This window comes from Euphorbia lathyris, chromosome 2 (assembly GCF_963576675.1).
Source record: "Euphorbia lathyris chromosome 2, ddEupLath1.1, whole genome shotgun sequence".
Taxonomy (NCBI): Eukaryota; Viridiplantae; Streptophyta; class Magnoliopsida; order Malpighiales; family Euphorbiaceae; genus Euphorbia; species Euphorbia lathyris.
Window position 1 is genome coordinate 29,911,841 of NC_088911.1, and position 15,082 is coordinate 29,926,922.

General features: G+C 33.7%; 2 protein-coding genes across 2 annotated transcripts; both read left to right on the forward strand.

The window, feature by feature from the left end:
* The first annotated feature begins 1,981 nt into the window (after positions 1-1,981).
* LOC136217606 (transcription factor MYB78-like) lies at positions 1,982-3,119 on the forward strand. The gene is made up of 2 exons (XM_066004200.1): positions 1,982-2,461; positions 2,548-3,119. The coding sequence occupies exons 1-2, from the start codon at positions 2,160-2,162 to the stop codon at positions 2,918-2,920; spliced, it is 675 nt and encodes a 224-aa protein (XP_065860272.1). The 5' UTR covers positions 1,982-2,159; the 3' UTR covers positions 2,921-3,119.
* A 7,136-nt stretch (positions 3,120-10,255) lies between these two features.
* On the forward strand, positions 10,256-12,633 carry LOC136220279 (probable pectinesterase 53). The gene is made up of 5 exons (XM_066008080.1): positions 10,256-10,632; positions 10,726-10,915; positions 11,623-11,826; positions 11,915-12,150; positions 12,222-12,633. The coding sequence occupies exons 1-5, from the start codon at positions 10,292-10,294 to the stop codon at positions 12,367-12,369; spliced, it is 1,119 nt and encodes a 372-aa protein (XP_065864152.1). The 5' UTR covers positions 10,256-10,291; the 3' UTR covers positions 12,370-12,633.
* The last annotated feature ends 2,449 nt before the right edge of the window (positions 12,634-15,082 follow it).

Here is a 15,082-nt window from a genome sequence, read left to right on the forward strand (position 1 = left end):
AAAGTGGGTACCGAAAGCTTATGTCTGGATCTGAAACAAATTGGTTCATTGATTCTCCAGTATGGAATAAAGTTTGGAATCTTAAAGTGCCCCCTAAAGTTAAGAACCTTCTTTGGCGGGTTCTTGCTAACTGTTTCCCTTCTAAAGTCGCGCTGAAAGCCCGAAGGGTTCCTATATCTGATTTATGCGAGCTCTGTCATGGGGCGGTGGAAGATTCTTATCATATTTTTCTCAAATGTACTATGGCTCAAGCTATTTGGACTATTTCGCCTATTGGGGATGTGGGAACCCAATTTCATAACATTTTTTATTATTGGGGCTGGATCTTCTCTAAACCGGTGGAGCTTGTTGAGCTTGTAGCGGTTTTATGGTGGATTATTTGGTTTTATAGAAATGACATTGTGTGGAATCAGAAGGATTCATAAGCCTCGATCTTGTACCATTCGGCCGGTTCTTTTCTACAGGCATGGAAGAAAGTGCAGGCGTCGGTTTCTCCTTCAGACAGTCCGGCTGTGCCAAGCCCGACGGTGTGGTAGCGTCCTCCAACAGGCTTCCTAAAACTGAATGTGGATGGTGCGTCATTTGCGGACGAGAATGTGGCTGGGTTTGGGTGTATCGTTCGGGACGAGTTGGGCCGGTTTGTTGCGGCTAAAAATGGAACCTTGCAGAATTATCAAGATGCATCGTTTATTGAAGTGCTATCGGTCCGTGAAGCTCTCAGTTGGATCAAAGACCGCAGATGGAAGGATGTAATCATTGAATCAGATTCTTTGATCGTGGTACAGTCTATAGCCCGCCCGTTAGAGGTTTCATCTCCTTTTAACGCCTTAGCCAATGATTGTCATTTTTCATTGAACGAGTCTTTTAATTGCTCTATTCGTTTTGTCTGTCGTTCTGCAAACTCGGTTGCTCATTTGTTAGCTAGAAGTAGTATTTTACCTTTACATCGGGGTGAGTGGTTTTCTGTACCCCCTGATTGTATTTGTAATATGCTTCTTCTTGATTCTTAATATATGCTTCATTGGTTGTCAAAAAAAAAAAAATAACTAACATCAATTAATTGGTCGAGCAAATTCGCCCCTATCATTTAAAAAAAAAGTCATATTTACTGCTAATATTTATAAAAACATTTTAAAAAAAATAAATTTTATATCTACTAGTTTACTACTCCCTCCGTTCTCAAATAAGTGTCGTTTTAGATAATTGTTTTTGTTCTTTTATAAGTGTCGTTTTCGTTTTTCAATAAAATTTAGTATAGTTTTTTGGTCTAAGCATTTAAATTTTGTCTTGATTTATGTGTTTTTTAAGCTTTCAAAGTTTTTTCTCCAACCATTATAGGAGAGAATTTTTATTTAGTTAATCCATGTAAATTTATCAATTTAAGTGCATATTAATTGTGTTTCTTAATTTGTGTGAAAAACTCTAAAACGACACTTATTTGAGAATAGAGGGAGTATTATTTAACTTGTATTGTACTTTTCAATGATATTTATGTATAATATATTTATTTTGTTAATCAACATGCTAACTTGCCAATATTTAAGTGTTACAGGTACATGTTGATCACAACAGATTGTCTTAATGTTTTTTTTTTTTTTATGAGAAATTTTAGACCATATTCCTTAATTGATCAAATATATTCCTTTAGAGTATTGTATAGTTTCTTCATTATATTATAAATATTAAATTGAAAGTTGAGAAATGTGTGTTAAGAGACGCAATCTGATAAGTATTATTTTAGTACTACTAGAAGCACGAGTATTTCAAAAAAGACAGTGGTCGGACGGACAAATACCTCTATTTCTTTTCTTTCACATGCCCTTTTTTTATTTTATTTTTTCCCTCCACTAACCACACACACGTACGTTTTTCAGAAACTTTGAAAAGTCAAAGGGTCAAACCCCTGTCTTAATATTTTCAATTTTTAAACCCTCTCTTCTGCTATCTATCCACAATCTTTATTATTTTATGAATTAACCATTCTGTAACACATGCTACTTTACTTTTACTTCCTTCTTTCTTTATATCTATAAAATATTAGTCTTTCTTTAGCCTTATGCTGTCTTTACCTCACTATATAAATCTTTCATCTTATTATTCAAGTTATCTAATCCAATATCTTCTCCTCTATCCTCCCTCATCCATATTTTCAAATTAACATGGAGGATTATCCTCAAGTTGCCGGAAATTATGGTTGTGCAATTAATTACCAAAGTGAAGAAGACGGTGAAGTCAGAAAAGGCCCATGGACAGTGGAAGAAGACAACATACTTTCCGATTACATCACCATCCACGGCGAAGGACGATGGAACGCCGCTGCTCGCTGTTCAGGTTTGAAACGTACCGGTAAGAGCTGTAGATTACGGTGGTTAAATTACTTGCGCCCAAATGTTCGTCGTGGAAACATAACTCTCGAAGAACAACTCTTAATTCTCGAACTCCATTCTCGCTGGGGCAACAGGTACGTATCTAATTAATTGATTCGTCGAGTGTACTATTATTATAATTAATAATAAAATTCTGATTTGTTTTTTATTTGATAATTAGGTGGTCGAAAATAGCGGAGTACTTGCCGGGAAGAACAGATAATGAGATTAAGAATTACTGGAGGACGAGAGTACAGAAACAGGCAAAACAGCTTAAATGTGAGGTTAATAGCAAGCAATTTAGAGATGCTATGCGTTATGTTTGGATGCCCCGATTAGTGGAGCGAATTCAAGCGGCTGCCGGGTCGTCTACATCTACGGCGGGTCAACCCACTGATCCTAATATGGTGCCGGAGCCATCAGTTACGACGTCGTCTGATTCCTTCGATGCACAGGGTTTTGAGTATGAAAATCCAAGTAACGCGGAAGTGGAGACGATGGAGAATTTTTGGAGTGAAGAAAATATATGGTTTCTACAACAACAGCTAATGTGATGTGAGGATTGAATTAATGTTGTTTACGTGACGTGAGGGATGATTGCATTGGATTGGATTCAGGCTGAGATTCCGTGGCATTCTAACATTACTCTACTCTTTTCGGTTACTTGATTCAACAATAATTTGTACAAATACACAGCAATACTATTGAAACAAATATCATATCAATCATTTTTCAAATAAATTTCTTTGTATCTATTTTTTTTAACATATGCCTATATTGATAATTTTACAAACACAAATATAAAGTAAGTTTTACTTTATTTTTTCTACCATTGGATGAGCTTACTTTATCAAATGGTGTAAAAAATAAAGTAAGGTTTACTTAGACATCCAAATATATATTTAAGAATACCTTTTAAAAATACATTTAAGTGGATAAGGTTAATTGGATTGGGCTTGAAAATTAACTGTATAGCCTAACTGGGCTACTCGGACTAGCATTTTTTACAAGCTAGGTTGTTTAGACCCCTACACCAAATCAAATCTAATTGTTTTGTTAATTTTTTAAACAATTATTTTATTAAGTAGGATATTAATATACATGATTATAGTTAATCTTCAATTAATATTTAATTGTTTTTGTTTTTTTCCTAATTCTAATGGAATGATAACGTCAGAGACGTGGTAAATGGCCCAGAGAAAATAAAGGTGGACTTACAATGGATATTTGATTGGGAGTCAAGAACCTTAAAAACAAATTAATTCCGTTAGTTAATGATTGAAGAGAATGCATAGAATTTGTAAACATGATCCACCAGCAAACTGGAACTCTTTCCGTCTGACCAAACCACTTAGTGCCGCAACTCTTGAATTAAACTCAATCATTAACTCCCTTAAGTATTACTACAATTTGTATGCTCCCATTCAACTCTCCTACTCAATTACCCAACTTTTATATACTTTGTTTACCATTTTAATTGGGAAAATTATGAAAGATCATTGATTTGAGGTGAAAATTACTAGCAATAAGACATGAAATGAACAAAAGAGGTCGCCTTTAATGACTAAATTATACGAGTTTATTAAGATGAAGTAGACTGGCCATGGGTCGGGCCGACTTTTCTATAAAAGTCCTCAGCCCAGGCCACTAGTAATTTAGGCGGGCTCGGGTCGGGCTGGGTTCGGGCTTAAAAATTAAATCCCAAGCTCAATCCATGTAAACCCATCTAAACATACATATATCATTTTTTAATTATAAAAAATCAATTTTAATTCTTAAAAATAAATATTTAATATATAAATCTATAAATATATAAAATTTATTAATTAATATTGATAGGCGAACCGGGCTGGGCCGGCCCGTGCTATTTTTATTAATCCCAAGCTCGTCCAAAAAATAGGCGTGCTTTAGCGGGCCTAGACCGGGCTAGGCCTAACAGCAATTATCATTGTCCAAGCCTGCCCAAGGGACACGGGTCTGGATGGGCCGAGCGGGTACCCGGACCCGTGGACAGGTCTAAGATGAAGATCATAGAATAGTAAAATTTTAGGATTTTGTTGCAATGTTGTACCTTGAGTGTTCATTTTCTATTTATAAGGTTCCACCGATATTCTTGGAAAGCAGTAATTTATGTGCTCCAGTTGATGTTCGGGGCACATGTAGGGATGATGTTGGGAGCATGTCGCTAGTGAGACCATCTTGATTTGGTGTATGCTAACTGAAAGCCACGTAAATCAAAATGACAACTTTTAGGGATCAACGTACATTCTATTGGTTCACATGTTCAATACAGTTATCATTTCATTATTGCTCTTAGTTGGGACGTATGATTGGTCCACGTGGCATATCCGGTTATTTTCCAATCACTAGATGCTACCCCAGACAATTGAAGCTCTTTAGGGCTTCGAGTATGCCTTCTTTTTGTCCTGGTTCATGAAATCGAAGATCTATTTCTAAAGCCTTGGGTCATGTGAGACCAACTAGACCAAGTCGGTGTTATAATGGATGCTTAAGTACTAGAGACAGAGGTAATGAGATGTCGCGGTGGCCATGCTCGTCGGATTCACCACCCTAAAATACGCAAATCCTTAATGGTCTGAGTGGTTGATAATTGTCTCTACTACTCAAATGTGGGCTTTCACATGGTCTCATGGACTGTTTTGACGTTGTATATGAGCTGCTTGGTAATACCATCAGGGTATTTCCTTCATTCTAAATCGAGTGAGCCTAGATACTCATTCATACGTTGATCTAACTCAGGGGTTAGCACTTAGAAGGGGATGGGCCTCTCGTTGGCATCTAAAGGCCATCTAGGTTCTTGCGGGCATTTAGGATTCAGAGGTGGGAGGTTTTTGTTGGGGGTTAAGGTAAATGGAGAGCTAGTTGCGGTGGAATATCTTTTATGTGAGTCATTGACGTTATGTGAGATCCATACTCACCGCACCAATATGATGTGGGAAAACTTAGGAAGGACATTTCTTGAATGTGATTTGAGGTGAAAGTGCACTGCAATAAGACAAGAAATGGTTAAAGGAGTGGTCGAATCCAGCGACCTCACTCTGATGCCTATAGCTTGTGAGGATGAAGATAAGAGTATGATATAATTTTAAGGTTTTGGAATGTTGTACTTTAGTTGCACAACTTCATAATCTATTTATAAGGTTCTAGGGGCATTCTTAAAAAGTACTGATTTATGCGTCCTAACTGATGTTCGAGACACGTGTAGAGAAGATGTTGGGAGCGTTGCTTGGTGGGATCATCTTGATTTGGCGTGTGCTAATTGAAAGCCGCACGAATCAAAATGATAACTTTTGGAAGATCAACGTGCATGTTCCATTGGTCTACATGTGAGAGACAGTTATCATTCATTGTTATTAGTTGGGAGGTCGACGTGGTATATCCTATTATTTCTCCATTATCACACTTAAAAAAAAATCTTATCCACAAAATTAGATATACTTCAAGTAGTTACTCTTATCATAGCTAGATTAAATAATTAAGTACAAGTTGATTATTTTAAAATTGATAGATATCTCATCAAGTTGCAATGGAATTTGTTTAATCTCTATTAAATGATAAACTATATTTAGAAAATTTTGGAGGTAAAAGATGGTAGTAGATGTTATGTTTATTGAAAGAGGAATATTAATTTAATTCCAATAAGTAAAGTATGTTTTGGTTTGAGATGAAATGAGGCATATATTGCTCATTTTTCTCGCAAGAAATTAAGGTCACATCAAAATTGGCGATTTCGTGGGGATATATATTTTCATATTTGAATACGACCACTGCACATCTTTAAACCACCTCAGCTATTTATAGCTATCAATTTACAATTCTGTTTATATGCTACTATTATTTTTCTTGATTAGACATTAGATATCCATTATTATAATATTAATTTAAAGCAGGAAAATCAATTATCAGACTTCTTTATTATGTTATTTATTCTTTAAAAACTGACTTTTGTTTCGTTAGTAGAAAAAACAGTACATTTCAATCTAAATAATTAAAAAATTATAATCTAGAATTATATCAAAGAAGTTTGAATTTGTATTTTCAATTTCATAGATCATGATATAGCAATGATAGACCATGCATGAAACGGTTTTTGACACAACGATAAGAAACAAACTCCCATAATTTGTTTTTTCTTCAATATTAATAATTCTGTTTTTTTTTAACGAGAAAACATGATAAGACATTTATAAGGAAGCAAATCATAACCATCCATAAGATCACAACTATCCATATAGCCAGAAATATAAGAAAAAAGAAAGAAACTTTAAAATAAAAGAAACTATACATTATAAAGGAAAAAATCAAAATAAAGTAAAGAATGAATTTATCTTCTGACTAAAAATTAAAAAAAGCTTCAAAACCGCAGAAGAAAGGCTGTGAGAAATAAACACTCGTAGAATTATCATAAAATGATGTCAATCTTTCCTCTTTCTGATGAATAACCGGTTGATAAAAAGTTTGAGAATTTTTTTTACTGCTAAAGTTTTGCTCTGTAAACATTCATTGTTATTAAACATGATATGATATGCAACATTTCATAAAATATATTAATTAAGTAAAAAGTTGAAAAAGAAAACGTTGGTTTTTAATTGAAAATTTGATGATGATTTTGGGTAAAATTAGTCATGGAAAATAAAAAAGAAATGTAGTTAAATCGCTGCAACAGTACATTGCTTAGTAAACTCAAAGTAAACGACTCATAGTTTGACGATTGGTTATGTATGTATGGCTTTCTAGAAATTAAAAAGTAAAGTAGATGTAGTCATCGCTTACGTACGCAATTTTTGTTTAAAAGGGAGTCTTTTTGCCCATTGATTGCATGTGGGAATGCTGTTCATTCCAATTGGCATGGGTAGCAGGCCACCTGTCTAGAGCCCAAGAAATGTTCAAAAATATTTTTTTTTAGAAATTAAATCTTAAAAGTGCAACAAAATTTTTTACACCTAAACAATTCGCAGCACACATTTAAGTATAAGGGAAGTATTTAAAAATAATTTTTTTTTTTATAAAATTAATATAAAAATTAAAATTTCAAAAAGATACAATTATAATTGTACATCCTGATCCAATATCATGTAGATATTGTCTGCTTTGGCCTAATTTCAACACATGCAGACGTGTTTTAAAGCCGTAAGGTCCAATATGTTGGAATTGGGCCAAAGCGGACAATATCTACATGATATTGGACCATGGTGTTACAATTAGTATTAGAGCCGACTCTTCACGTACGATGTGTGGTTCGGAGACGGACCAGGCAGAAGCTGGTGGGCCTGTAACGACCCGGTCCATAGTGGGTGGCGCTGGGGTAGAAGGCCTGAGCAAGGAGCGGCCCCTAAGGGATGTCAATGGAGACAGGAATGAACTGAATCACACATCGGAAATGGAGAGAGATTGACTGAAGCTTATTAGTAAGATGAGAATCCAATACATGCAGACGCGTTTTAAAGCCGTGAGGCTCACTGTGTTGGAATTGGGCCAAAGCGGACAATATCTATATGGTATTGGAGCATGGTGTTACAATAATACATATAATTAATATGAGCAACTCGGTATTTAATTCAAAATAAAATAAAAAAATTTATTTGAAATTTGATGTTTTTATTACATCCAAAATGTAATAAAAATATGTATTTTTTTAATGTTATATAATTGATTTTTTTAATCTTATTTTTTATTTGTACTTATTTATTAGAGTCTTTGTTTGTTACTTCATCCATGGGTCTCCAAATTCTCATGATCGGCCTTGAATCCCATCCCCTCCCCCTTGAATTTATCTAGAAAGGTTGATTGACCATTTGAACTTACATTGTGTCTCATGCATTAGACCTCTAATTTTACTTAAAGTGCCATCAGTAAATCCTTAAATCTATAAAAAAAACACCACAAAATGTACAAAACAGAAAGTTAATTTGTTTTGAAGACTTGGAATCGCGAATTAGGCCTTTATTGTTTAAGTTTTGAATTTTTTTAAAGATTTAAACAAATTGCAATGCATTTTACTTTAAACAAGTTTAGGAAAAAAATGGACCATTGTAAGCAAGTTTATAGAGCCTATAGACCAATGATCAAATAAACAATTTATTCATTATTATTAATATCCTAAAACAATTGTCTTTAAGACACTAAACTCCAACAAAGTTACCTTTACCAGCACTATTTGTATTAATTTTCACCCAACTCGAATCCGGCGGCTTCCAAAGCTATCCAAATAGTACAAGGAACAAACATGACATTTTTTTTCAAAAAAAGATTTTGGGCTATCACAAATCTCCTTGCATTTCAATGAGCAAGCTCTGTCAGTTTTTTTTGCATTGTTTAGCATATGAACATTTGATGGGGTCAATTGAATATATTCAAGGTATTCACGACTTTGGAATCTTCTAATCTAAATAATTACCTGGATTCGTTGCTATACATATAATGATTGGATAGGTTGCTTGGATGATAAACGTTGTACCGGTGCTTATTGTGTTTACTTAGGTCATAGTCTTAATTATATCATGGAAGACAAGAAAAGAACCAAAATTGCTCGATCCTCTATGGAAAGTGAATATAAAGTTGTTGAAAATGCAATCGCTAAATTTCGTGAGTACCGTCCCTTCTTCGTGACATTAGATATCCAATTCCACATCCAATTCAATTGAGATCAATCTAGTTTTTAATGCATGCACGAAGTATATTGAATTTGATCATCACTTTGTTCCTAAATAGGTGTTGCGCGGATTGTTTTGTGAAATTGTACATAATTTTATTATTTTTTATGTCATTCATGTAAAAAAATCCCTTGTTGAAAGGTGATTGGATGAAAATCGATGATCAAAGGTACACCCACCAAATATCAGAGATGCACAATTATTGTAGGGTATGTATGTATATAGAGTTAAGGAAATTGGCCTATTTTCTGGACACCACTACCTCTCATATCTTCCACTGCTATTCTTTGTTTGTTATTTCTGTTGCAAATTGGACTCCAGCTGTGCCTGCATTTTCTCTTAACTTATTAATCAATGTTTTACTACTTCTTTTCTTTTCTTGGGGTCCTCCATTGAATTCATTCTCTCATCCCCACATTACACCTTGCTTTCCTTTTTTTTTTTTTTTTAATATTTTATTCAAATCTGCATAAAATTATGTCAGGATTAGGATTTCTGACAGTAAGATTAGAGCAGAAAAGATCTTAAGAGAAGAGAAGAATAGAGAAAGAAGAGAGAAGATTAGAGAGAGATTGAGAATAAACAAAGAAAATAGAGAATTTAGAAGAAAGAAATAAAGATTTCATTAATCAATTGCATAATGAATTAGTAAATGTTGATTCTCTTAAATAGGGAAAAGAAAAGTAAAGATGACCTAACAAATTCATCTCTCTAATAATTCTAACTTACCTTAAATAGGAATACAAATACAATCTAACTTAAATCACTCTGATAATTCTAACATATCTTAGATAAGAAAAGGAAATACAAAGCTATCTTAAATAAGAATATGAATTACAGCAATTCACTAAATAGATAGAATGACGGTTAAGGATGGTAAAGAGCCATTTTAATTCTTCTTCTTTTGCACATATGTGACAAATTACATTCAGATGTTAGAATTTAAACAATAATAGTATTGTAAGAATTTGAATTCTTGACCTCTTAATCTAAACTTAAACTGATTCCGGACCATTTAAATGATAAACATGTAAGAGTGAGCTCACTTAGCTCCAGGAAAATAAAAATGCACAAATCTGTAATTAAGCAAAAAATATATATGGAAAAGTGGAGTGGAGACCACAGACAGAAGGCTAATATAGTAAATACAATTAATTATATGACAGTACACATCCATATAGACATTTTATATAGCTATATCAGCCATATGCAGTATCTGTATAAGCTGAGTTAATTAGCTTATTATGATATATGGCTTCAATATGTTCAAACAAGCATTTGATCTTCCTTGTTTTCCTTATTATCTATTTAGGTTGTTTAATAACGTTGTCAGCATCAAATTCAGACACAGAAACAGATTACAAAAAATGGGTATCATGGAACATTGATCACCATAGAAGAAGAAGATGGACCTTGGAAGTTTCTAATTCTACCATTGATGAAAAGCTGAGGAGAGCTGAGATGAACAATGTCACAATTACAGTCTGTCAAAATGGGACTGCAAATTTCAAGACTATTGGAGAAGCTATAAATAGCATTCCTTCACACAATGTTAGGAGGGTTATAATTGCAATCAGACCAGGAGTTTATAGGTATGTTTATAAAATTCTCTTAATTTTGTGTAATTTGTATATTAATTAGAATTAATTAAACTGACTTAATTTATAATGTTTATATGGTTGAAGGGAGAAACTTTCAATTTCGAAAGTGTTACCCTTTGTGACATTTTTAGGGGATTCAAGTGATCCACCTCTTATAACTGGGAATGATACAGCATCAGTATTTGGGAAAGATGGAAAGGCTTTAAAGACATTTCAAAGTGCAACTGTTGCTGTTGATGCTAATTATTTTGTTGCTATAAACATCAAGTTTGAGGTATAGTAGTTAATTTGCTTATTAATTGAAAAAAGACAAGCTGTTTAGTCACACTCTTTGTGTAACAAGATTAATGTTTTTTTTTTGGCATTTCCTGGTAACATACTAGATAGGCTTAAAGCTAAATTAGTTCCCTAATCTAATCTATATCATATAGTAAGTTAATTAGATCTATAATGTCTTAAAATCATCAATTAGGTCTTCCAATTATACTTGAAAGTGAATTAGCTATTTAATCTTATATAATAAAGAATTATAGATCTAATTAACTTTTATATGGGCTAGATTAATCTGTAAAAGTAGTAGATAATAACAGTTACAAAAATGATAATAGATGAATGCATAATATATTCTGAAAATGGGCACATATGACAAACATGACATAAAGATTCGTTAGAAATTGCAAACATTCACGGGTCTTATTCATGCACATGCACATGAATGGAATTAAACTAAAAGGCTCAAGGGCCCCATTAATTTATTAAAAAGAAATATTGAATTTTGAATTCATAAAATAATATATCTGTGCTATTGAATTCATAAAGATTTGTTTAATAGTATTTTAAATTTGATTAGTACAATGCAATTTGTTCAAATTCTTTTGCTTTGGTGCTTAGCAGTACAATTGTATTAATCGTATCACTTTAAACAAATTTACAAGATTATGAGGTATTAAGAGAAATGAAAATGAAGAAATGTAAATGCAGAACACAGCTCCACATGAGATAGGGACGGTAGGAGGACAAGGAGTGGCACTGCGGATATCAGGAAGCAAAGCGGCATTTTATAATTGCAGTTTTTATGGGAACCAAGACACTCTTTATGATCATAAAGGTCTTCATTATTTCAATAATTGTTTCATCCAAGGTTCTGTTGATTTCATTTTTGGATCTGGAAGGTCCCTTTACGAGGTAATTATTCTTCATTATGTATCAATTGATGATAGATGATTAAACTAACTGCGGATTAATTAGAGATATAATATTGTATAATGTGCAGAATTGCCATTTAAATTCAATAGCAAAGAAAGTGGCATCTCTGACAGCTCAAAAACGAAGCAATACATCGATGGAAAGTGGGTTTTCGTTCAAGAACAGTGTGGTAACAGGGAGTGGATTGGTGTACCTAGGAAGAGCATGGGGTGATTACTCAAGAGTTGTTTTTTCTTACACGTATATGGATAAGGTTGTCCTTCCACAAGGTTGGAATGATTGGGGTGTCCAGAAAAGAGACATGTAAGTAATTAAAATAGTTTATTGATCTCTAATAATTAATGGATAGTATATAATATGGTTGGTGGGTGCAGGAGTGTATTTTATGGAGAATACAAATGTACAGGACCAGGGGCCAACTCCACAGGAAGAGTAGCATGGGCAAGGATTCTGACAGATGAAGAGGCACTTCCTTTTATAGGGACTTATTATGTTGATGGAGATACTTGGCTTCTTCTCTAAATTTATGTATTACAATTTACATTACATATTTTTTCTGTATTAAAATTGAATGAAATTGGTCATGAAAATTAATGCAAGAGAGTAAATGGGCCTGCTTAGCAGTTTGAGAGACATAAGCTTATTGGGCCTTGTGTGTTTCTCTTACTTTGTGTGTTTTCACCATTGGATTAATTTTATGCTTTATCATCCAATGGTGAAAACACACCAAGTAAGGAAAGTAACCATAGAAGGTACCTACCCATTATATTTTCCATTAAACTCCAATTTAATTAATATTCTCATTAATTTTCGTATTCTTGAATCCTATTTATCATCTGCCGTAAATGATCAAATGAATTTGGTCATTCATCGTTAGATCTAAGCTTTTTAAATCTAACCCTTAGAATGTTTTAAATCTCCACCACATGATTCTAGTAAGCTTGGATCTAACGGTGATTTGGTCATTCAGGGTGCAGGTGAGCACTACTGATCTCATCTGATGAGGGATGTGGGCCCAATCAAAGCTTTTAGGCCGGAGCCCATGAGGTCCACTAGCACATGCTCTCTATGGTCCCGGTCCATTGGACCTTACCAATAGAAACATGACAATTATGCACTTTTTTCCCTTACACCAATCATCTCCCAATGAGATAGCATGCTTCTCTCTTTTCATTAGTGGTGTCCATTGTACCCGGTCCACTGTAGAAGTTGCCCTCTTTCCATATAAAGAGGCTTTTACCACCAACACATTGTCGGACAACCATTACACATTGTCAGAAAACTTTCTCGGTGCAGGGACAAAAGGAACTCAGGAGATCTCCTAAGCACATATCTCCATTATCATCTTTTAATTACAAGTTTAACCATTTAGATATTAGAGATTATAATGAAAAACTATTTTTAGACCTAATCTATCAATTTAAGTTTCTTTGATCAATTAGTTTCTTGCTATGTTGCACGGGCACGGACACGGATACGGTATCCGACACGGACACGGACACTGGAAACGTCATTTCTATAAAACATATAGGTTTCTTGATATGATAGGAAAGCTTCTCAGAAAGAAGTAGTTTCAATTCAAACCTTGAAAACTCTATTTGTTAATTGAATTCAATCTCATAATAAGATAAACATATATTACATACCCTTCAAACCCAGATTACATTACAGAACTTTTACATGAAATGCATCCTCTTTTCTCCATGATTATAATCACAATTCCTCAACGTCAACAGAATTTGATTTGAGTTTAGAAGATATTTTCATTCCTCGCTCTCTCCAAAGAAACAGAACTTAGGAAGCAGCCAGTAATAAAGGATAATCTGAACTATTAATCTTAAAAAAAGCTTAATCAAGCAGTACTAAAAGCACACATGGAAAATCATTGAAATACAATCTTATGTGATTAACTAAAACAACATATTGATATATATGTATATATCAACACACACATAGTTAATTTCTATTAATATTTTTCCAGCTAATCCTTGTCCTGAATACATGGATCATTATATTGTAATGAGGAATTATTAGTTTCATATCATATATATATATAGAAGACACTAGTATAATATATATGGTTAAGGAAAAACACAAAACTTAGCTATTTCCCAGCTGCAGGTGGTGTGCAAATCCTGATCTTGACTCACAAAAGCAGCAGTAATATTATTCTGTGTATTTGTATTGCAATAAGATTCGTCCTCCATTGTTTCTTCCTTAATTAGAAAAGGATAATTACTCTTCTTGCAAATTAATAAAGCTTCTACCAATAGCAACAACGAAGCCATTCTTCTACATCAAATCAATCAATTATTGTATTTACAGCCATAAAAACACATAAATATCAACCAAAATTGGTAAAAATCTGAGCTACTCATATGAATTAATTGTAAGATTGATTATCCATTCCTACAAGAATGCAAGTAGTATGCTTCTTAGTTTAATTAATTATGGTCCAGGTTTTGGCCACCTAATCTCCTTTAGATGGTTAATTAGTACTACTCATTGAGCGTTGACCAACCTTAAGTTATGATCACAAAGACAGATCAGAGGGAGACGTTCGACGCCGTTTCATTATTTGATTAATAAATGTATTTTGCTTTCGCAACAATCATCCTTTATCTCATGCTTCAAAAACTGATAAAATAAACTTACAAGTATCTAGCTTTTGGTAAACGAGTAGGAGTTATTCCCAAAGGTTAGTAAATATATAGCATATTTTGATGGCGATTTTTGAGTCAAAGCTCCCTGTATGTCGCTAATTTGCTGCAACGTGGCTCAACCGGCGCCCCATAGGCAACAATGGTTAAAGTGCTTAATGTAATGCTCAATTATGCGGATTTTGGTAACCCACATCTACCGCGAGGGAAACAGGGCAGCAGATGCGCTAGCTCGATTTGGTGTCACTTAGACAAACATTCGCTTGTGGAACTTATATGCCCACACTTTTGCAGCGACTTGATTTTAGATGATTTATGTAATTTAGCACACACTAGGTTCAATCTGTTTTAATTTTTTCTCCCTCTCTAACGAATACATTTTTTTCATTTATTGATTCTTTTGGGTTTTGCGGGGTTAGTCTGTAGGGGTGCCGAGTGAGAGATTGTTGGGTTATGGGCTATATCATATATTAGTACGTTAAGTGATCTAATTTAGTTTACGGGCCTAAGGCATATCTAATGAGTATGAGCATATTTATATGTAGATACCCAGTTGTAATACTAATTCTATGATG